Here is a 22,533-nt window from a genome sequence, read left to right on the forward strand (position 1 = left end):
GTGTTATGTTGCGTGTACCTTTGACGCGAGTTTACGTATTGCAGAGGCTCTGGTGGTGCTTCTAGTTGAGGCAATTTCACTTTCCCGAAAGCGCAACACAATCCTTTTGGTTCGTTTTTGAATTTGAGAGCCTGACAGTATGTGCACACCTGATGCATCCGGCCAATAACGACATTGCGACTCGAGCTATAATCAACAGTTGTATTATATCGGAATGCAAGACGATTTTATTGCAGGTTTAGATCTTCTGCAAGCTTTAAACGCGCTTCAGCTACCCTTGCCCTGTCGCGTTCATTATTTTGAGAGTGAATCAAATCGATTGCTGCAGAACGCGACTGCCTAACTCTCAATCGTTTTCTCTCAAGCCTATCTGCTCGTCTTTCTGCTGATTCCTCGTTACTTACTTACTTACTGAACCTGAACAAAATAATAAAATTTTTATCTCCAATTCCTTACTTCAATTTTTTTTGAATGTTTGACAGGAAATGCTTTGATTCAGCTGGCTGCCTGTAGAGGGCGCAGCAGTAGTAGTAGTAGTAGTAGTAGTATTCCAAGGAATATATCCATTTGCGGGATGCTGTGATGAATAACCGTAATACAACCAACTTTGAACAGCTCACGATTTTGTATCCTCATACACAGGTAGTCCACGCCACATGCAGGAATATGCTCAAGATGCCATGGCATATGTTCGTTGCCACGGCCGTCCAGATTTATTTATCACCTTCACATGCAATCAAGCTTGGGACGAGATAGTGCAGCTGTTATTTCCTGGACAATGGTCTAGGGATAGGCATGACATCACAGCCCGTGTTTTCAGACAAAAGCTCAAGTCACTGATGGATTTCATTGTGAAACATGGAGTTTTTGGATCTGTGCGGTGCTGGATGTATTCAATAGAATGGCAGAAGAGAGGATTGCCGCATGCGCACATACTGATTTGGTTGTATGATAAAATTACTCCAGACGAAATTGACGATGTGATATGCGCTGAGATCCCACTGGCAGAGGTTGATACGGATTTGCATGCAGTTGTCATCAAGAACATGATCCATAGCCTATGTGGTACCCTCAACCCAAGTTCACCATGCATGGTAGACGGGAAGTGTTCCAAGCGATATCCTCGAGCATTTGCAGCCAAGACCGTAACAGGGGACGATGGATATCCTCTGTATAGGAGACGGACTGAAGATGGCGGGACTTCGGCAACTTTAAACATGAGAATTGGTGATATTGAGGTATACAATCGTTGGGTGGTTCCATACTCACCACTATTGTCAAAATCATACAAACCGCACATCAACGTAGAATATTGAAATTCCGTGAAATCGATTAAATATATCTGCAAGTGAATAAAGGCAGCGATATGGCCGTTTTTGGTGTTCAGACAGAAAATGGTGACAGCAATGCAGTACGAGTTGCCACAATATGCCACACAAAAAAACACAAGATCACTAAATTCAGAGTTAAAAGCCTTCTATAATTTCATAATTCTCCCCTTTCAGATTGTTGCCCTTAGGATAATTGTAACATTGATTATAGGTGCACCCTGCGCTTTTAACTCTGAACTTAGTGATATTGTTTATAATTATATATTTTTTCTCTGAATTTAATAATTTTTTTTTGTAATTATACATTATTTTCTTCTTTTTAGTTCGGTTATTTATAAAAGCATTTTTTTTAGTTTTTTTTAAACTATTATTTATTCCCTTTAACATTTCTTTGTGCGTGTGTGTATCTCTTCACCGGTTTAAGCTTGTTGTTGTAAGCATTCATTTATGTTAAAATTATGTATTGGCATCCTGAGATCTGAGCAAGACAATTAATACTATAGTCGACAAGCCGAAGGCGGATAATTATTTGTGCACTAGGATTGCATGTTATTTAAGTCTGTTTGCAGAAGTGTATGTAAATGATGGTAAACAAAATTTAAAGCCACTTTAGGCTAGTTTTTGATAAAGAGGCCGAACAGAAGTGGTCCAAGGTGGCTTTCTTGAGGAACGTCAGGAGTTACAAGAACCCTGTTTGAGAGAGAGCGCTTAAAGACAACAAGTTGAGTTCTGATGGATAAATATGTTCCAATCCAGTTAGTAACTAAAACAGGGAAATCCAAAAGTATATGTTTTTTTTTAAGTAGTAGTAGGTGATTTACCGAGTCAAAAGCTTTGCTGAAATTAGAACCAGAAGAAGATTTCGTCAGTTTGGGAATTAATTTTGAAACCGTTTCTAATAACAGCACAAAACTCAAGAAGGTTTGTAGATGTTGATCTGTTTTTCATAAAACATGCTGCCAGGGGCACATAATTTACCGGTTTTGGTGCTGCAAAATAAGTAATCAAAAGTTCCTTCTGTAGTTTTCTATTTATAAGTGTCAAAGCTTAATTTAGATTATAGGAACCAGTCAGAATCGTAGTATAAATGTAATAAAACGTATGTATAAAGCGTTTTTTGAGCTGCATGAGATATCAGCTAAATTTACTTAAAAAAAAGGCAAGAAGGCAACCGATTTTAACAAGCTAACATCAGCAACTGAAGTTTATTAACAGCAGAAAAACGTGATACAGGGATGGGTAAATGCATGCAAAGAGATCTCCTAAAATTAAGATAGATGACATGCGAGGTTTGATAGATGCGGATGTTCAATATTTAATATCTGTTTGCGTGTGGCCGATGTTCCGGACTTGCACTGCATGTCTTTCCTTCGCTGACGAATCAGTTGTGCGAATTCCTCCTTAACGAAGTTCACTTGGGAGCAGGAATCAAGCAGGAGCAGGAATCAAGAAGAGGTCTCCCAAATGCAACCTTGACGAGAACCATCACAGCTAGTAACACCTGCAATTTCTGGCCGGAATGTGAGTGGGTTGCTGCTTCCAACGGTGGTGCGTTTGGAACCGGTTTATGCGAGCGAGACAAGTACAGTGAATGGTTGTTGTGCAATAAGATATGATGTGCCTTGTGGGAGGTGCGACCGCGATTTTTCTCATGCGATGTTAAGTTGTGATGAGCGGGTCAAGCAATGTTTTTTTTCAGGCGCGAGTCCAACGGACACCTCCCGCCCAACCAACCCAGGGCCACAGCCGTGTACGGTACGTATGCGTTCTAGATATATGCGAGAGTAGGGTAAAAGATAATGGAACGAAGAAAATTATAATACATTACGAGCTAATTACAAGTTTAGAAAGGCTTTAAATGCCATCAATAAAATTAAAGAGGCTTTTGTAGTCGGTAATCAAACTCTATTTTACAGTGATGTACTAAGGGAATATACGTTCTAGACAGTGGAGTAGATAGCTTTTTGATATGGGGGGGATATGACTCAGAATAATATCCTGTTTTTTTGTAAGTTTTATATTACACTGCGATAATAATCCGCGTTACACAGTCGTGTACAGAAATTGGTCACATTTTTCACATTGATAAGTTGTATTATTAAAAAATTCTCTTATCGAAGAAGAAATTCAAGCTTTCGAGATTTTTTTGCTAATTCATCAATGACTTCGTCTGCTGTGATTCCAATGTCACGATGCATTGCCAGAGCTGCCAAACCATTCAAGCGGTCCTATAATAGATAAATCAGACAATAATTCGAGTTATTATTGATGCATATTCGATAGTATCCAAACATTTAGATGGAACATGATGAACTCACTTCTTTTATCGTGTTTCTTTGAATTATTTTTATCCGTTTCAAACTTGAGAATGTTCGTTCCGCAGTAGACGTAGATACTGGCAATGTAGCTAATATTCTTAGCAACATATTGATATTTGGGAAAATCTCTTCTGGACAATCATCCAGCGCTTTCAACGAATTGTAAGGCTTGATGTCGCCTTTACGGATCAAATACTTCTTCCACATTTTCAACTCGATGAGAACAGCAGATGTCCCAGAATCAAGAAATTTTTGATAAAACTCGACAGTTTCTATAAATTTCTCAGCTGCTTTGTCGATTTCAGATAAATCATGCTTGAAGAGCGCCGAAAACCCTTCTAATATTTTTTCGTGATCGATAAATCTCTCGCAAAGATCCATGATGTAGAAGTCCAAAAATGGATTGAACACCGTGACACGGAAGTTTTCTTCTGCACTCTGAAAATCAGGATTCGCTAGATTTTTTTGTCTGCTCACTTTTCGTTTGTGTTTTATTTCAATGTCCAAAGTTTCAGCAATTTTCTTTGCAGCTTCGAAAATTCCAGGAAACGTATCTGCTTCTGCTCGAATCCTTTTCAGTTCTTCGCGTAAATCCACTCAATTTATTGAACGTCAACGTCAAAGGTTTTTTGACGGATAAAAAAATTCGTGATAATGTCGATCTCTAGTTAGACAAAAAGTAAGTTCAAACATAAATTTTAGGTTTTCAGCGAGCAAATTAGGATTCCGAAGTAGCTCAGTTGGTTAGAGCACTCGACGCGAAATTGAGAGGTCCCGGGTTCGATTTCTGGCTCGGATGATAATTATGGTACTCACCTCTTCTGCTTTCTTCCAATTATCGAAATTCACTTTCACCAAATGAACTAAAGGTTGTGACCCTTTGCCACCGCTTACAGCAAATGCTACACACGGAACACAAAATGCACCATGATGCAATTCTGAGTAAGCAAGCCAGGAAAATTCATCAAACCATTTGTAACAAAATTTTAATTTTCGAGTTTCGAATTTTTGCAGCAATGGAAAAAAGTAATTTTTCGGCGGAACCCAAGCATTTGTTAATAAGTCCAGCCTCTGAGATTCACTAAGTCTGAGGCCAATAAAATTTCCGACGTCGTGTTTATTTACGTTCCGATAAGGCGGATGAGGGTTATGTTGTTTAACGATTTTGTTGCCTTCACTACATGAGCTTTGATCGCCCGTATTTTCACTACCCGATTCAGCATACCGAGGTTTTTTCACGGCTGTTTCGACAGATGATTGCGCTTCTTCATTGTCTTCAGTTTTGGGAGGTTTGCAAAATGGTTTTACAGGTACTAAAAATCGCTTAATTTTAATAGAATATAAACGAAATGCATACTCGAAACTGCTCGAAACTATTATATGCAGCTGATGCAGCGCCGCAGCACGCAGTAATCTGAGAGGCACTGTGACTGACTGAGGTATCACTTGGAGGTCGCATGATTGGTCGGTCCGTTAGAAGCGCTGGAGTTATCATATTTTCCACGAACCCTCCTGATGAACAACAAACCGGCAGGCAGTCGCCAAAACTGCGTAAATCCTGGGAAACGCAGCGACCGCTGGCAAGCTAAGAGATTCCAGGAAGAATTTGTCGGTTGACCCAAGGGGGGGGATTGATCCCCCTGATCCCCCCCTATCTACGCTACTGGTTCTAGATCTTACTAGCGGAAAATGGAAATTGAGCTGACCAAGCAATGTTAAGTCAACATCCTAGGTTAAGCCTTGGAGGGCAAGCAGAAAAAAGTGCTTCTCAATGCAATTACTATGGACTCCGAATCGAGGACTCTAAACTCAAGAACCAAACTCCAACAAAAAAGGAATCTAAGTTCGGCACGCCGAAGTTTATATACCCTTGCAGACTTAAGTTCGATCACTAGAAATTAAAACAATGTAACTTATTTATATTTATGTTAATAAAAAACATTGTATAATGCCTACTTTCATTTCATTTACCTATAAATATTATTTTTACAGTTTTACATTTACAGTTTTGCATTTGCATATCTGACGAAAGTTTTTATGACAGCTATATGAAATAGTAGTCCGATTTTTATAAAATGTTCAACAACAATTTATAATAATATAAATGGCTATATCATTAATTTGAAGAAAATTTTCTGAAAAACAAAAAAAATTATTTTTGTTGTACAAATTTTCCGATCATTCCTTTTGCAGCTTTATGATATAGTCGCTCAATTCCGGAAACATATTCGAGTGAGAGTATCTAAACGATAAACTGTAAAGTTTTATTGAGACAGCTTCAAAGCTGAGCGACTGGTTTGCGTAGAAACGGACAGACAGACGGATAGAAGGACGGAGGGACGGAAATAACGACCCGACAGGTGACCCCTTTACTGCGTTGCAAACTTCTAACTTAAATTATAATACCCTGCCTGTCATCATGTTGCATTTAGAGCTGTTGAGATGTAAAAATTTAGTATGAAAGCTGTTAAGATCCAATTGTAATTGGCTTGAACTATCCCTATACTGCACGCAAAGTTAAACGTCGTCAGCATACATAAGTACTCTAGATTTTGTTAGAACCTGCGGCAGGTCATTGATAAACAGTGTGAATAACAATGGACCAAGGAGGCTACCTTGAGGGACGCCATACGTGACACTGAGGCTATTGGATTGAGCATTGAACACAAATAAGGTAAGGTTCAGTAGTAGTATCAGTAGTGGTTGATCTTCACCTCATAAAATCATTCTGACATGGAGAAATAACGGATTTGCATAAGTGTTGCATGTGGTGAGTAAGTACATTCTCGAAGAGTTTAGGAATTGCCTATCTCTTAGAGATACCATAATATTGACTTACCACGTTGAAGATCTAAAATAAAAGATCTTTGGATTGAACTTAAGATTAAGTTCGAACTGGGCGTAGGAAAAAAATATATCTGAAATGAAGTGGTAGAGGGTGAATATGTTGTTTTGAAAAACTCGGCAAAAAGATCAGCGATGGCCTGCCCAGAGTTGCAATAGTATTTTTAAATAAAAGCGTTTTAGGTTTAGGTTTTAGGCTTACGTTTAGTGTGAACAAAATTATAAAACTGTTTTGGTCCTGTGAAAACTGGACCCCACAACGAGTGAAATAGTTATTATAACACCGCGCGTGCAGAACGGTAAAGTTAAACCGATCTGATAAATAAGATTAAAGGGCAGGTTGAGAACCGGTGATTTTAAATTTAGCATACAACCTAGATTTTTTATTTTTAAGTCGGCTCATCCATGGAGATTTATTCAAGTGTTGGCGGATAATATAACGGAAAACATTCAGTAAAAAATGAGTTCATGGCATTGTAAAAAATATCCACGGCAACTGCCATGTGTGCACGTGTATAGATCGGACCAATTAAATTCATATATAAAATTATTCAGCCGTTCAAAGTCTGTCTTGCGAAAATACAAGACTTTTTTAGCTGGACCGTCAGATATATTCTGTAAGTCAGACCCAAAGTCGAAAGTCAGATAGAAAATTAGGACGATAAGGATCTTCGGGTTGCGTCAGAGGCGCCACCCTGGCTGAACTGACTCTTGCCGGATCAGAGACAAAACAAAGATCGAGAAAGCGATCTAAGGAATTTCGCACATGGTTGACTTGAGACAGCGAAATGTCGAACAAGCCAGCGAAAAAGTCATGTTGTGTAGAACTTATGGAAGTGTTGGTGGAATTATTTTAGCACTAAATAGCACCAGGGGTTTTAAAATCACCTAGGACTATCTACTGGTCTATCTCTCTTCTGTTAATTCTTTCCAAGTGAACGGACGTGTTTTTTTCTTGCGCTCTCGTTTTGTGTTAAAGTCTTAATCTAACCACCGGGGTTAACTTAAATTTTCTAACTTGTGTTTATAACTTCCCGTTCACTTCGCGTGTGCATGCAGCTATCCTAATTTTGTGTATATAATTGGTTTTATTCTCCAATTTAGTTGTGCTGCTAGTGCTAGCTCTTGCATATTTTGAATTCCTTTTTGTACCTTCTTCGTCTAGCTTTTGTTTGCGCCGTCGCAACAGCTAAACGTTTCATCTATTTATCTCCCACGCTCTCCAACTCTCTCGCTTTAGTTGTGCCGCTGCACTTCTTATCTTATCTAATCTATTACGCTCTCCCGCTCTCTCGCTTCTTTCTTCATAGCTCTGTTGTTTTTTTTGTTTCAATTGAAAGTACAGTGGTAAATCGTTATAATGTCCTCAAATATTGTCTGTTCCGTTAAAACCTGCAAAAAGGCAATTGCTGCAGGTGACCTTACAATCGGCTGCTGGCTGTGCGACAACGTCATACACGCCAAGTGTATTTGAGTTGCAGCTCGGACGGTGGACGATGTAAGAAAAAATATCGGCCTGCGTTACTGTTGTGAGGCCTGTCGTGATGTAGAAAGGGAAATGACGTCTTTCATGCGGCAAACCAAAAGCGGTTTTAAGGGCATTTTAACGAGTTTTCGTAAAACTCTTGATATGTTCTTGGCGCTGGACACCCAATTTAATAGCCTTACGCTATTAAATGAGTCTCCTAGGCGCAAAAAAACTGCTATTGGTGGGCAGCATGTAGACGGACCCCAACTACCTGCAACAGGCTCTCAGCAGCAGCCTCCCACGGCACAGCCCTCGACCTCAGCATTAATTCCAAGAAGGCTGAGATCGAGCGCTAGGAAAGATTCGGTATCCGAATGTGCAGCGGGAGTGCCCGTACCGCCGGTGATTTCTGTTTTATCCCCTGGGGGGTCGCAAATATTGACCCCTCAAAGTCCCGTCCACACAAATATATCTGCCCAGGGTGTTAGGCCCGGAATACCGGCCGACAATGGCACGGCAGATAACCAATCTGCCTTGCCAAAAGCCCTTATAGCGGTTCCACCAACGAGACATATTTTTGCGTCGCGGCTCTCCCCTGACCAAACATCAGAAGATGTTCTCGCCTTTATACAAGGCAAAACCAGAGCCGAAAAAATTAAGATAAAGGTGGAGAAGTTTAAATTTTCTTACGCAAGGGACATTTCATCTTTCAAAATAAAAGTCCCTAACGAGCTCTTTAACACTATTAGCTCTCCCAACTTCTGGCCAGAGTACATAGTTGTTAAGGAGTTCGAGGCGAAGAAAAAGAAAAAGCGGCCTGTAGGAATAACTCTTCCCAGGCCTGATCATACCACTGCTCCTTCTACGTCTTCCAATCCCGATCCAAAAAACTAACCCACTCCCTAGGTATTTCCTATCAGAATGCAAGAGGCTTACGTAGTAAGCTTCCTAACTTGTATTCTGATAGCCTTTCGTTTGCATCTCAGGTTATTGTGCTCACAGAAACCTGGTTAAAGCCGGAGATTCTGAGCTCCGAAGTTTTTCCAGCTGTGTTCACGGTATATCGGCTAGATCGCCCTATCAGACGCGGGGGTGGAGTTCTTATAGCGGTGAACTCCTCACTCACGTCAGAATTATTAACCTTCGAGGAATGCAACGATGTTGAATTCCTCTGTGTGATTGTATATCTCGAAAGTTAATAATTTTGACGTTAGTGAGAAGTCAACCGCTATGAGGACACCACCCCCACGCCTGATAGGCCGATCAATGCGATATACTGTGAACACAGCTAGAAAAACATCGGAGCCCAGAATCTCCGACTTTATTCAGGTTTCTGTGAACACAATAACCTGGAAAGCAAACGAAAGACTATCAGAATACAAGTTAGAAAGCTTACTATGTACGCCTCTTGCCTTCTGATAGGAAATGGTTAGATAGTTGATTAGTTTTTAGAGGCGGAGTGGTCTGATCGGGCCTAGAAAGAATTATTCCTACAGGCCGCTTTTTCTTCTTTTTAGATTCGAACTCCTTGACAACAAGATAATTTGGCGAGAATTTGGTAGAGCAAATTGTTTCAAAGAGTACGTAAGGGGACATTTACTTTGAAAGTATTCCTAGCGTAAGAAAATTTTATTTTTTGCACTTAATTTCTAGTTTATCAGCTCTGGTTTTGCCTTGGAAAAAGGCGAAAGCATCTTCCGAAGTTTGATCAGGGGACAGTCGCGAAACAAAAATTTGTCGCGTGGGTCGGACTGCAATAAGAGCTTTTGGCATGACAGACAGTTTATCTGCCGTACCGTTTTCGGCCGGTAGTCCGGGCCTGACTCTCTGGTCTGGAGGATTAACGGGACTCAGTTAAATTTTGAGACCCTCCAAGGGATAAAACGGAAATCACCGGTGGCATGGCTGACGTCGAGGGATGCTGCTGCTGAGAACCCGTTGCGGGTAGTTGGGATCTGCCTATATGCTGCCCACCAACTGCGGTTTATTTTCACATCGGAGACTCTTTTAACAGCATAAGGCTATCAAATTGGGTGTCCAGCGCCAAGAACATTTTATGAGTTTTACGAAAACTTTACCAATTGCACTTGGTTTGTCGATGGTAAGGCATCATCTCCCTTTCCACATTGCAACAGTCCTCGCAGCAAAAGCGCATGCCTATGTTTTTACTCGGGCAATGTTATGACTTATTACTGTACTTGTATTTGAGAGGAAAACAAAGTTATAAAGAGAAGAAGTGCAGCAGCTCAGTGAGAGCGAGAGAGCGGGAGAGCGTGGGAGATAGATACTGGAAGAGACTTCTTGGAGTCGCGGTGACCACTGCTGGAGAATTAATCTTCCAGGCGATCATTCGGCGATTTTTGAAGTAGAGTCAAAAACAAAGAAATAAGGGTGTCGCGGAACGGATAAGCTAACCCGCTAGAATATCGATAGTCAGTCAAGTTTGAAATACGCGCCACTTAGGCGAACTTTCGTTAAGTATGTATTCGGTATATAAACTATGTTTGTAATTGGCCACACTCCATACTAGATTCTACCCCGCCTACCACCGTGCAGGATCTGGACAAGCGGAGATGTTTCATGCTAAGTCTAGCATTGGCGGGCGGCATGTTTGGTTTGGTCGCTTGTCCCATTGTGCGGGAGAGCGGCGTTCGGCTGGTCGCTCGCTCGGTGTGGGATAGTGCATACGAGAGAGATGGAATGAGAGGAGAAGAATAGTCTGCATTTGCGAACGACGAGGAACGCACGCCGCCGATCTAACGCCGTATTATTAACACACACACGCCTGTATATAGAATGTTAAATTAAATATTGAATTTATTCGTTTGTGTTTGATCTTGCCTGGGAACCCCTCTTACAATGACCTCTTGCTAATAATACAAGGGGACACAACTATTCATGTTGTTCATGTCAACATCGATCTTATTAATTCGGTACTATCTCTTTGCAACCTGGGCAAAGCGTAGATAGCGTTCATGTGGTGAGAAAAGACGAGACGAGGATTATTATACCTTTTAATCATCATTCCCCACGCCACGGCGTAGTTTGACTCCATGAGCTGCATTTGTCGGATGTCATTATCGCGCCCTGGTGGCAACGACTCTTTGAGAAAGTGTAACCGTTGAACATTACTCAAATTGTTGTTGTTGTGTATAAGGCTCATGAAGGCGTCATAATATCCTGGCCAGCTCACACACTCACCGGAGAACTTGGGAACTGCCATCTGTGGCATGTTCAGTCGCACTTCCGGGTCGGCCCCGGGGTTGGTCGTCGTTGCAAGTATAAGGTCAATTTTGAAATCGGCAGTATTATTAACCCAACTTTTTCTTTAGAAGTCGATTCAGCATACGTTCTCCCTTCGGTTACTTCCTGCCTGCCGAGTCTTAGCTTCACGCCACAGCGTTGGGATCATATTCGAGGGCTCTCGCTGGCAGATCCTCACTACTCCCGGTCGAAGCGAGTCGACCTCATTCTAGGAGTGGACATGTTGGCGAAAATAATGTTGCCAGACGCCAGGATCGGACTGCCCGGCGAGCCCTTAGCTCAGAATACGCACTTCGGATGGATTCTCTCTGGACGTGCAGAAGGCGTGAGGGAATCAACCCTATTGCGCTGTCATCGAGTGCTTTTGGACACCGAGGCATGGCTAAAGCGCTTCTGTGAGGTAGAGTCAGTCCCAGAACGCCCTTCGTTATCGGAGGGGGACCTCTGGTGCGAGGCCTTCTTTCAGAAGACTTACGTACGTCGAGGGGATGGCCGCTATATAGTGCGGTTACCCTTTAAAACCTATCGGGACCCAGCCATGGTCATAGGAAGATCTCAGCAAATGGCGCTTAATCGGTTCCTACAATTGGAAAGACGCCTGTCCAGCAGTCCAGACCGGTGGAGCAAATATGTGGATGAGAACGAGGAATACTTCGCGCTTGAGCAAATAGCGCCGGCTGTGGGCAGTGAAAGTAGTTCAGTAAAGAATACTTCCACTAATATGCATGTAACCTCTTGTGTACTCCCACATCACGCTGTCTTCAAGAAGGAGCCTCAGTCGGCAAAACAGCGAATCGTCTTCGACGCCTCCTCAAGGACAAGCAACGGAAGGTCGTTAAACGATATTTTGTGGACCGGGCCTGCACTGCAAAACGACATGTCGGCAGTCATTCTCAATTGGCGGAAATATCGTTTCGTTTTCACGGCGGATATACAAAAAATGTATCGCTGCATTGATGTGCACCCGGAAGACGCCCAATATCAGCGGATTTTATGGAGGGCGGCGGATGGATCGATCCACGTTTATGCATTGTCGACGCTAACGTTCGGAACGGCTTCTGCGCCCTTCACGGCCATCAGGGTCATTCAACAGCTAGCGAAGGATGAACGGCGTTCATTTCCTAAAGCGGAAGAGGTGTTGATGCATGAGATATACGTGGACGACATTCTTTCCGGAGGACATTCGATAGAAGAGACGGAAGACAAGAGGACCCAGGTGGCGGGGGCGATAAAATCCGCGTGCATGGAGTTGCGGAAATGGTCCAGCAATGAAGCGAGTATCCTGCTCTCTATTCCGTTGGAGCATCAGTGCATTCAGACACCTTTAAACTGGGACACCACGGATCCTATCAAGACGCTAGGAATGTATTGGCTTCCAAATAAGGACTGTTTCAAATTTCGGATCAATTTTGAGATACCGGATAGCTTAACCAAAAGGATGATTCTGTCAAGCATAGCAAGGCTGTTTGACCCGCTGGGTCTCATCGCGCCGGTCATCATCTCGGGAAAGTTAATTGTGGATTCATTATTCTCCTGGAGCCATAGTTTCGGCTCAGCTTCACGCGTTTTGTGACGGGACGTCGACATCCTATGCAGCTGCGACTTATTTAAAGCTCCAGCATCAAGATGGAACGTGCTACGCCTCTTTGTTGGCCGCAAAGTCAAAGGTTACTCCTACCAAACCCTTGACCATACCTAGGACGGGGCTGAGTGGTGCCGTACTGGCCGTCAAGTTGGTGAAATGGTTAACCGCGGCCAGGTGGATAAATGACCTCACAATCCAAACCTTTTACTGGACGGATGCTACATTTCTTCTGCATTGGCTACACGGGGACGTCAATAGATGGAAGACTTTCGTCGCTAACAGGGTCGCTTTTATTCTGGATCATTCTACGCCATCGCAATGGGGGCATGTAGGGACTAGCGAGAACCCAGCAGACTGTGCGACAAGAGGGCTATCTCCGAGTGAGCTAGCGGGCTACGGCTTGTGGTGGCGAGGACCGGAGTGGCTTACACGCTGTCAAGGTGACTGGCCCTCGACGGAGGTCGGTCAGGCTGACATGAATGATGCCGCCCTAGAGGCGAAGACGGATAAAGTACGCGTTCACCACACAGTCCCGCTGCCATCGTTGATTGAAAGATTTTCGAGTTTCACCCAGGCCGTGAGAGTCGTAGCGTACGTATTTCGGTTCAAGTCCAATATTGCCGGAAAAGGAGAGAGGCGCACCGGTCCCCTAGGCATCGAAGAGCTCGACCATGCTCTATTCGCTATCATGCGCATCGTCCAAGGGGAGTCTTTCGCGTCGGAGCTGACCGCAGTAAAAAATTCTAAACGGCTGCCCTCCAGAAGTAAGCGCTCGAGCTTGTCACCGATCTTAGTAGAGGGCATACTGCGAGTAAGGGGGAGATTGCGCCATTCTGGTCTGTCGCACGAGCGTCGCCATCCAATTATCATTCCAAGCTCTCATCATTTTACACAACTAGTAATACGCTATTCGCATATCTTGACTCTGCACGGAGCTGCGCAGCTAACTCTGGCGCACACTCGCCAACGGTTCTGGATACTGACAGGAAGGCAGGCGGTGCGATCGATTGTACGGAAATGTGTGAGGTGCTTTCGGGCCCGGCCAATCACGTCGGCACAGCTTATGGGAGATTTGCCGATACACAGAGTGAACCCCCCTAGTCGGCCATTCCTGGCGACTGGAGTTGATTACACAGGCGCTATAGAGCTGAAGGCAGCGCGGTTGCGAGGAACTGCCGTTTACAAAGGATACATCGCCGTTTTCATTTGCCTTGCAACAAAGGCAGTGCATCTAGAAGCGGTGACAGGCCTCACCACGGAGCATTTTCTGCTAGCTTTGGGAAGGTTTACCGGTCGGCGAGGGATCGTTCAGCATCTCTACAGTGACAACGGAACCAACTTTGTCGGCGCGGACAATCTGATGAAGGCATTCTACGGTAAGCTTCAGGAGGATTATGAGAAGCTCATAGCCCCCAAGCTCGCTTCGCAACGAACCACCTGGCACTTTAATCCTCCGCAGTCGCCCAATTTTGGCGGGCTGTGGGAGGCTAATGTGAAGTCGGTGAAACATCATCTCAAAGGTGTCAGGAGACTGAGGGCATTCAGCTCCACGACCTTGTCATCATCAAGGATGACCGATTTCCGCCGTCGCAATGGCTACTGGGACGCGTCGTGGAGTTGCACCCAGGGACTGACGCGTTGGTCCGGGTTGTAACGCTTAAAACCAAGCAAGGCCATTTAAAAGGGTCAGTGTCAAAACTTTGTCCACTGCCGATACGTTCTTAGAGCTCTCACTTTGCGCGCCTCAACCATAATGAATTGTTTCTTGCGCACGTTTCTTGTCTCATTTCTCCATACTAGATTCTACCCCGCCTACCACCATGCAGGATCTGGACAAGCGGAGATGTTTCATGCTTAGTCTAGCATTGGCGAGCGGCATGTTTGGTTTGGTCGCTTGTCCCATTGTGCGGGAGAGCGGCGTTCGGCTGGTCGCTCGCTCGGTGTGGGATAGTGCATACGAGAGAGATGGAATGAGAGGAGAAGAATAGTCTGCATTTGCGAACGACGAGGAACGCACGCCGCCGATCTAACGCCGTATTATTAACACACACACGCCTGTATATAGAATGTTGTTTATGGGGAAGACAACAAATTTGCCACCCTTGAGCAATAACTACGAACGCACGAATAGGTCGATTATATGCTGTATTTTATTTTTGTTCACTTCTCTGGTCGGAGCTGCAACTACCGATCGAATCATTGACTTCAATATATATACATAATCTTAAAATGTAGCTTAGCATAGATAAGGCGACAGAAGAAGAAGAGAGAGAGGAATAGATAAACAAAGAGAAGTAAAGAGCGCAGCAGGTGCAGCCATACACCCATGCGCGCACACTTAGGCGCTAGCGATCTGCTCCGAACATACTCCCCCCGTTGGAAAAGGTACTGTTTCAACTTCATCGGCATCGTGGGCAGAACGGCTAGCTTGGCGATTTCGTGGATCCTTGACGACGGCAGCTGAGACAGACTGAGGAGTTGACGCACTCGGCAGCCCTCCAGACACGATCCAACCAAGTTTGGTGTTCTGAAGGGTTGGCAACGCGCTACCCAAATGAATTTGTCCCGTAGCCATTATTTTAAAGTAGAGTCCAGCACCAATTATAAGATCAATCCGCTCTGAACGATTAAAATGAGGATCAGCAAGCGAAATATTTTGCGGAATTTTCCACGATGTGGCATTTATGTTAAAATGAGGCTGATAATCAGCGATACTGTCAGTCACAACCGCGGAGAATGAGGCACGATAGCTCGCATCCTGGGATTGCGCTACAATGTCGACTGCCGTATCGGAATTCAGAGAGGATTCCCCAATCCCAGCGACTAGGGTATGCGACTTTCTACAATTCAAATTAAGTTGATTCGCTAGACGAGACGTTATGAGAAGCCGAGTCTAAGAATGCTCGGCAAGGCACAAATTCTCCAGCCTTGTTTCTCAAATATACGATCGCGGTTGGAAGCAACACGTAATCAACAGGCAAAATATCTGTGGGGCTTGGTGGAGGGTTCGATGAACGGTGATTAGGTTGGGATGATGAATGCGATGATGAATGCGATGATGAATGTGATGATGAATGCTGAGAGTTGGGAAATGGATCGGATGATAGAGATGAGGTGGTGGATGGTACAGATGGGTCCTGATTAAAATGCAACAATGAGTGGTGCTTCATATGACAGTATCTGCAGTGCGTTGGCTTGCAGTGCTGCAACCTATGCCCCTTGCGCAAACAATTGAGGTACAGGTGCAACTTATTTGCTTCTCTAAATCGAAGATTCGGGCTCAAATTTAGAAATCGAGAGCACTTTGGCAAATAATGATCCCTCGCATCACAAAACGTACATAGGGGAAGATTTGAGCTACCAACTGAAGCAATGAAGCTATACCCATGCAGGGCTTTTCCCACCTGCCGGCTTGGTGTTTGCGTTACCAAGGCTTGATCCGAATTTTCCATAATCCTACACCTCCTTTGCAAGAACGACTCCATAGAATCCCACGTAGCTAGGTTGTTGATGGACAAATCCTCCTCCCATTTTTCCCGCGTCCTCTGATCGAGCTTCCGTGCGACGATGTGAATCAGCAATCCGTTCAAGATTTGTTGCGTAGTGGCCAGGGTACGGATTGCTCGCAGATGCGAATTCATGCAATCGCGACACCTTTTAACCCAAATATTGCCTGTACGTGTGCTTGAAAATGTAGAACTTTATTATCAAATCGATTTTTGAGTAAGTCCAAAGCCTTTGTATAATTGGCATTCGAGGGCTTAAGCGAACGTATGGTCTCTAGAGCCACACCGCCTAAACTTGACCTTAGATATTGTAATTTTTCAATATCACTTAGCTCTTCGTCGTTTCCGATGACCGTGCTGAACGTTGCAATAAAATCCGGCCAATCGGAATAGGATCCATGGAACCGAGCTATCTCCAAAATTGGCAATCGAGGCTTCCTAGATCGGAAAGAAAGATCCGGATGATTAATAATGTCGATGGATGTTGAATTTGCAGCGGTTGCAGCCGGCAATTGAGATTTGCGAAGCGCCGCTAAACCTCGATTTATTTTCGCCTTCACATCCATGAACGCCGTGGAGAACTCAATCCGATGGTCGCTTGCTATCTCCGAAAAGTCCAATTTTTCCAGCGAAGTCTGTGCGGAATCAAAGGCCAAATTTAACGAATTTATCCACTCCAGTCGCGCCAGTAAATCAGCTTCATCAAACTGATCTACAGTCTCCGGATTTATATAATAATTCATCGAGCTCAATTGCCGCAAAAGGGATTGGGCCTTGGCTCGGTAGAAGTCCACGTCACTTGGCGGCTCATTTTGATGCTGAACCGAATTTTCCGTAGCCATCTTTATTTTCTCACGCGAAAAGATTTAATTAAGGGAAAATGTCTGACCGCGCAAATTTAGGTTAATCAGCGTCACCGAGATGCAACGGAACCTCGACAATGTTGTTGTTGCAATTGTCTGCCTCGAAACAGCGGAGTTTTGGCATACGCACGTCTATGCTATATATGCATAAGTATATATATGTTCAATAGGCGCTATTAACGACGCTTAAGCGCGAGCCACCTCTCTATACAATATTTGGCACAACACAGCTTTTGTTTATTAGCGCGATTTAAACGAAAATCAGCGGCCGGCTATATGCACTCAGCTTGTTATGTACAAGGTATGTGTGTATGTGAGTTTGCTTGTGTGCTTATGACCGAATGCCAGTAAGCGACAGCGAAGCAAAGCGATTTGTTTAAACGATATTAAACAACGAACACCGGGTTGCAGGCTCCGAACCAAAGAATCACGTCGGGGTCACCAAAATGTTTATGGGGAAGACAACAAATTTGCCACCCTTGAGCAATAACTACGAACGCACGAATAGGTCGATTATATGCTGTATTTTATTTTTGTTCACTTCTCTGGTCGGAGCTGCAACTACCGATCGAATCATTGACTTCAATATATATACATAATCTTAAAACGTAGCTTAGCATAGATAAGGCGACAGAAGAAGAAGAGAGAGAGGAATAGATAAACAAAGAGAAGTAAAGAGCGCAGCAGGTGCAGCCATACACCCATGCGCGCACAATTAGGCGCTAGCGATCTGCTCCGAACAAATGTTAAATTAAATATTGCATTTATTCGTTTGTGTTTGATCTTGCCTGGGAACCCCTCTTACAATGACCTCTTGCTAATAATACAAGGGGACACAACTATTCATGTTGTTCATGTCAACATCGATCCTATTAATTCGGTACTATCTCTTTGCAACCTGGGCAAAGCGTAGATAGCGTTCATGTGGTGAGAAAAGACGAGACGAGGACTATTATACCTTTTAATCATCATTCCCCACGCCACGGCGTAGTTTGACTCCATGAGCTGCATTTGTCGGATGTCATTATCGCGCCCTGGTGGCAACGACTCTTTGAGAAAGTGTAACCGTTGAACATTACTCAAATTGTTGTTGTTGTGTATAAGGCTCATGAAGGCGTCATAATATCCTGGCCAGCTCACACACTCACCGGAGAACTTGGGAACTGCCATCTGTGGCATGTTCAGTCGCACTTCCGGATCGGCCCCGGGGTTGGTCGTCGTTGCAAGTATACAGTCAATTTTGAAATCGGCAGTATTATTAACCCAACTTTTTCTTTAGAGGTCGATTCAGTATACGTTCTCCCTTCGGTTACTTCCTGCCTGCCGAGTCTTAGCTTCACGCCACAGCGTTGGGATCATATTCGAGGGCTCTCGCTGGCAGATCCTCACTACTCCCGGTCGAATTCAGCCGTTCAAAGTCTGTCTTGCGAAAGTACAAGACTTTTTTAGCTGGACGGTCAGATATATTCTGTAAGTCAGACCCAAAGTCGAGAGTCAGATAGAAAATTAGGATGATAAGGATCTTCGGGTTGCGTCAGAGGCGCCACCCTGGCTGAACTGACTCTTGCCGGATCAGAGACAAAACAAAGATCGAGAAAGCGATCTAAGGAATTTCGCACATGGTTGACTTGAGACAGCGAAATGTCGAACAAGCCAGCGAAAAAGTCATGTTGTGTAGAACTTATGGAAGTGTTGGTGGAATTATTTTAGCACTAAATAGCACCAGGGGTTTTAAAATCACCTAGGACTATCTACTGGTCTATCTCTCTTCTGTTAATTCTTTCCAAGTGAACGGACGTGTTTTTTTCTTGCGCTCTCGTTTTGTGTTAAAGTCTCAATCTAACCACCGGGGTTAACTTAAATTTTCTAACTTGTGTTTATAACTTCCCGTTCACTTCGCGTGTGCATGCAGCTATCCTAATTTTGTGTATATAATTGGTTTTATTCTCCAATTTAGTTGTGCTGCTAGTGCTAGCTCTTGCATATTTTGAATTCCTTTTTGTACCTTCTTCGTCTAGCTTTTGTTTGCGCCGTCGCAACAGCTAAACGTTTCATCTATTTATCTCCCACGCTCTCCAACTCTCTCGCTTTAGTTGTGCCGCTGCACTTCTTATCTTATCTAATCTATTACGCTCTCCCGCTCTCTCGCTTCTTTATTCATAGCTCTGTTGTTTTTTTTGTTTCAATTGAAAGTACAGTGGTAAATCGTTATAATGTCCTCAAATATTGTCTGTTCCGTTAAAACCTGCAAAAAGGCAATTGCTGCAGGTGACCTTACAATCGGCTGCTGGCTGTGCGACAACGTCATACACGCCAAGTGTATTTGAGTTGCAGCTCGGACGGTGGACGATGTAAGAAAAAATATCGGCCTGCGTTACTGTTGTGAGGCCTGTCGTGATGTAGAAAGGGAAATGACGTCTTTCATGCGGCAAACCAAAAGCGGTTTTAAGGGCATTTTAACGAGTTTTCGTAAAACTCTTGATATGTTCTTGGCGCTTGACACCCAATTTAATAGCCTTACGCTATTAAATGAGTCTCCTAGGCGCAAAAAAACTGCTATTGGTGGGCAGCATGTAGACGGACCCCAACTACCTGCAACAGGCTCTCAGCAGCAGCCTCCCACGGCACAGCCCTCGACCTCAGCATTAATTCCAAGAAGGCTGAGATCGAGCGCTAGGAAAGATTCGGTATCCGAATGTGCAGCGGGAGTGCCCGTACCGCCGGTGATTTCTGTTTTATCCCCTGGGGGGTCGCAAATATTGACCCCTCAAAGTCCCGTCCACACAAATATATCTGCCCAGGGTGTTAGGCCCGGAATACCGGCCGACAATGGCACGGCAGATAACCAATCTGCCTTGCCAAAAGCCCTTATAGCGGTTCCACCAACGAGACATATTTTTGCGTCGCGGCTCTTCCCTGACCAAACATCAGAAGATGTTCTCGCCTTTATACAAGGCAAAACCAGAGCCGAAAAAATTAAGATAAAGGTGGAGAAGTTTAAATTTTCTTACGCAAGGGACATTTCATCTTTCAAAATAAAAGTCCCTAACGAGCTCTTTAACACTATTAGCTCTCCCAACTTCTGGCCAGAGTACATAGTTGTTAAGGAGTTCGAGGCGAAGAAAAAGAAAAAGCGGCCTGTAGGAATAACTCTTCCCAGGCCTGATCATACCACTGCTCCTTCTACGTCTTCCAATCCCGATCCAAAAAACTAACCCACTCCCTAGGTATTTCCTATCAGAATGCAAGGGGTTTACGTAGTAAGCTTCCTAACTTGTATTCTGATAGCCTTTCGTTTGCATCTCAGGTTATTGTGCTCACAGAAACCTGGTTAAAGCCGGAGATCCTGAGCTCCGAAGTTTTTCCAGCTGTGTTTACGGTATATCGGCTAGATCGCCCTATCAGACGCGGGGGTGGAGTTCTTATAGCGGTGGACTCCTCACTCACGTCAGAATTATTAACCTTCGAGGAATGCAACGATGTTGAATTCCTCTGTGTGATTGCATATCGCGAAAGTTAATAATTTTGACGTTAGTGAGAAGTCAACCGCTATGAGGACACCACCCCCACGCCTGATAGGCCGATCAATGCGATATACTGTGAACACAGCTAGATAAACATCGGAGCCCAGAATCTCCGACTTTATTCAGGTTTCTGTGAACACAATAACCTGGAAAGCAAACGAAAGACTATCAGAATACAAGTTAGAAAGCTTACTATGTACGCCTCTTGCCTTCTGATAGGAAATGGTTAGATAGTTGATTAGTTTTTAGAGGCGGAGTGGTCTGATCGGGCCTAGAAAGAATTATTCGAACTCCTTGACAACAAGATAATTTGGCGAGAATTTGGTAGAGCAAATTGTTTCAAAGAGTACGTAAGGGGACATTTACTTTGAAAGTATTCCTAGCGTAAGAAAATTTTATTTTTTGCACTTAATTTCTAGTTTATCAGCTCTGGATTTGCCTTGGAAAAAGGCGAAAACATCTTCCGAAGTTTGATCAGGGGACAGTCGCGAAACAAAAATTTGTCGCGTGGGTCGGACTGCAATAAGAGCTTTTGGCATGACAGACAGTTTATCTGCCGTACCGTTTTCGGCCGGTAGTCCGGGCCTGACTCTCTGGTCTGGAGGATTAACGGGACTCAGTTAAATTTTGAGACCCTCCAAGGGATAAAACGGAAATCACCGGTGGCATGGCTGACGTCGAGGGATGCTGCTGCTGAGAACCCGTTGCGGGTAGTTGGGATCTGCCTATATGCTGCCCACCAACTGCGGTTTATTTTCACATCGGAGACTCTTTTAACAGCATAAGGCTATCAAATTGGGTGTCCAGCGCCAAGAACATTTTATGAGTTTTACGAAAACTTTACCAATTGCACTTGGTTTGTCGATGGTAAGGCATCATCTCCCTTTCCACATTGCAACAGTCCTCGCAGCAAAAGCGCATGCCTATGTTTTTACTCGGGCAATGTTATGACTTACCACTGTACTTGTATTTGAGAGGAAAACAAAGTTATAAAGAGAAGAAGTGCAGCAGCTCAGTGAGAGCGAGAGAGCGGGAGAGCGTGGGAGATAGATACTGGAAGAGACTTCTTGGAGTCGCGGTGACCACTGCTGGAGAATTAATCTTCCAGGCGATCATTTGGCGATTTTTGAAGTAGAGTCAAAAACAAAGAAATAAGGGTGTCGCGGAACGGATAAGCTAACCCGCTAGGATATCGATAGTCAGTCAAGTTTGAATTACGCGCCACTTAGGCGAACTTTCGTTAAGTATGTATTCGGTATATAAACTATGTTTGTAATTGGCCACACTGTTTATGGCCGAAAGATATGTTAAGTTCGGCGCCACGGTTATTCCGATCGGCGATCCCAGCAGAGAAGAATAGGTTGAGGTTAATTCTAAGTTTGTACTTCCTCAACAGAATAAAACACACACAACTCATAAGCTCATTACCACACTTCAAGTCCGAGTGATGGATACGCTACAGGATCTGGTATTTCTTGTTTCGGTGGAGCAAAGGTGTTACATGGCAACTCCCGGGATCTGGATCGGCGTCATTTCTATTATTCGCATTTCTTTTATTCTCATTCTTTGAGTTCGCATCTTAATTCGCATTAGAGTCGGAGTCGGAACTCTAACGGAGCAATTGATCCGGAGCCAACTGGAGAGCGTGCGGGAGCTAAAGCCAATTCAGGAGCACAACATAGGAAGGATTGTATCGTTCGCCACGAGGGTGAGCAATCTTGCAGCGTTTCTGCAGTCAACCGACAGCGGCGACCAGCATATAGGAAATCCCACCCTGATGGAGGAGCTGATCGCCAAGTTGCCCCTAAGTAAGAGGTTGGACTGGGCCAG

The 22,533-nt window shown here is 44.0% G+C and overlaps 1 protein-coding gene across 1 annotated transcript; it reads left to right on the forward strand.

The window, feature by feature from the left end:
• The first annotated feature begins 11,460 nt into the window (after positions 1–11,460).
• LOC147644792 (uncharacterized) lies at positions 11,461–14,464 on the forward strand. Its single transcript, XM_086840634.1, has 2 exons — positions 11,461–12,590; positions 12,925–14,464. The coding sequence occupies exons 1-2, from the start codon at positions 11,461–11,463 to the stop codon at positions 14,462–14,464; spliced, it is 2,670 nt and encodes an 889-aa protein (XP_086696760.1).
• Positions 14,465–22,533: the final 8,069 nt, after the last annotated feature.

The sequence above is a fragment of the Drosophila serrata genome, unplaced genomic scaffold (assembly GCF_035046125.1).
Source record: "Drosophila serrata isolate PLE 108 unplaced genomic scaffold, ASM3504612v1 contig_96, whole genome shotgun sequence".
NCBI lineage: Eukaryota > Metazoa > Arthropoda > Insecta > Diptera > Drosophilidae > Drosophila > Drosophila serrata.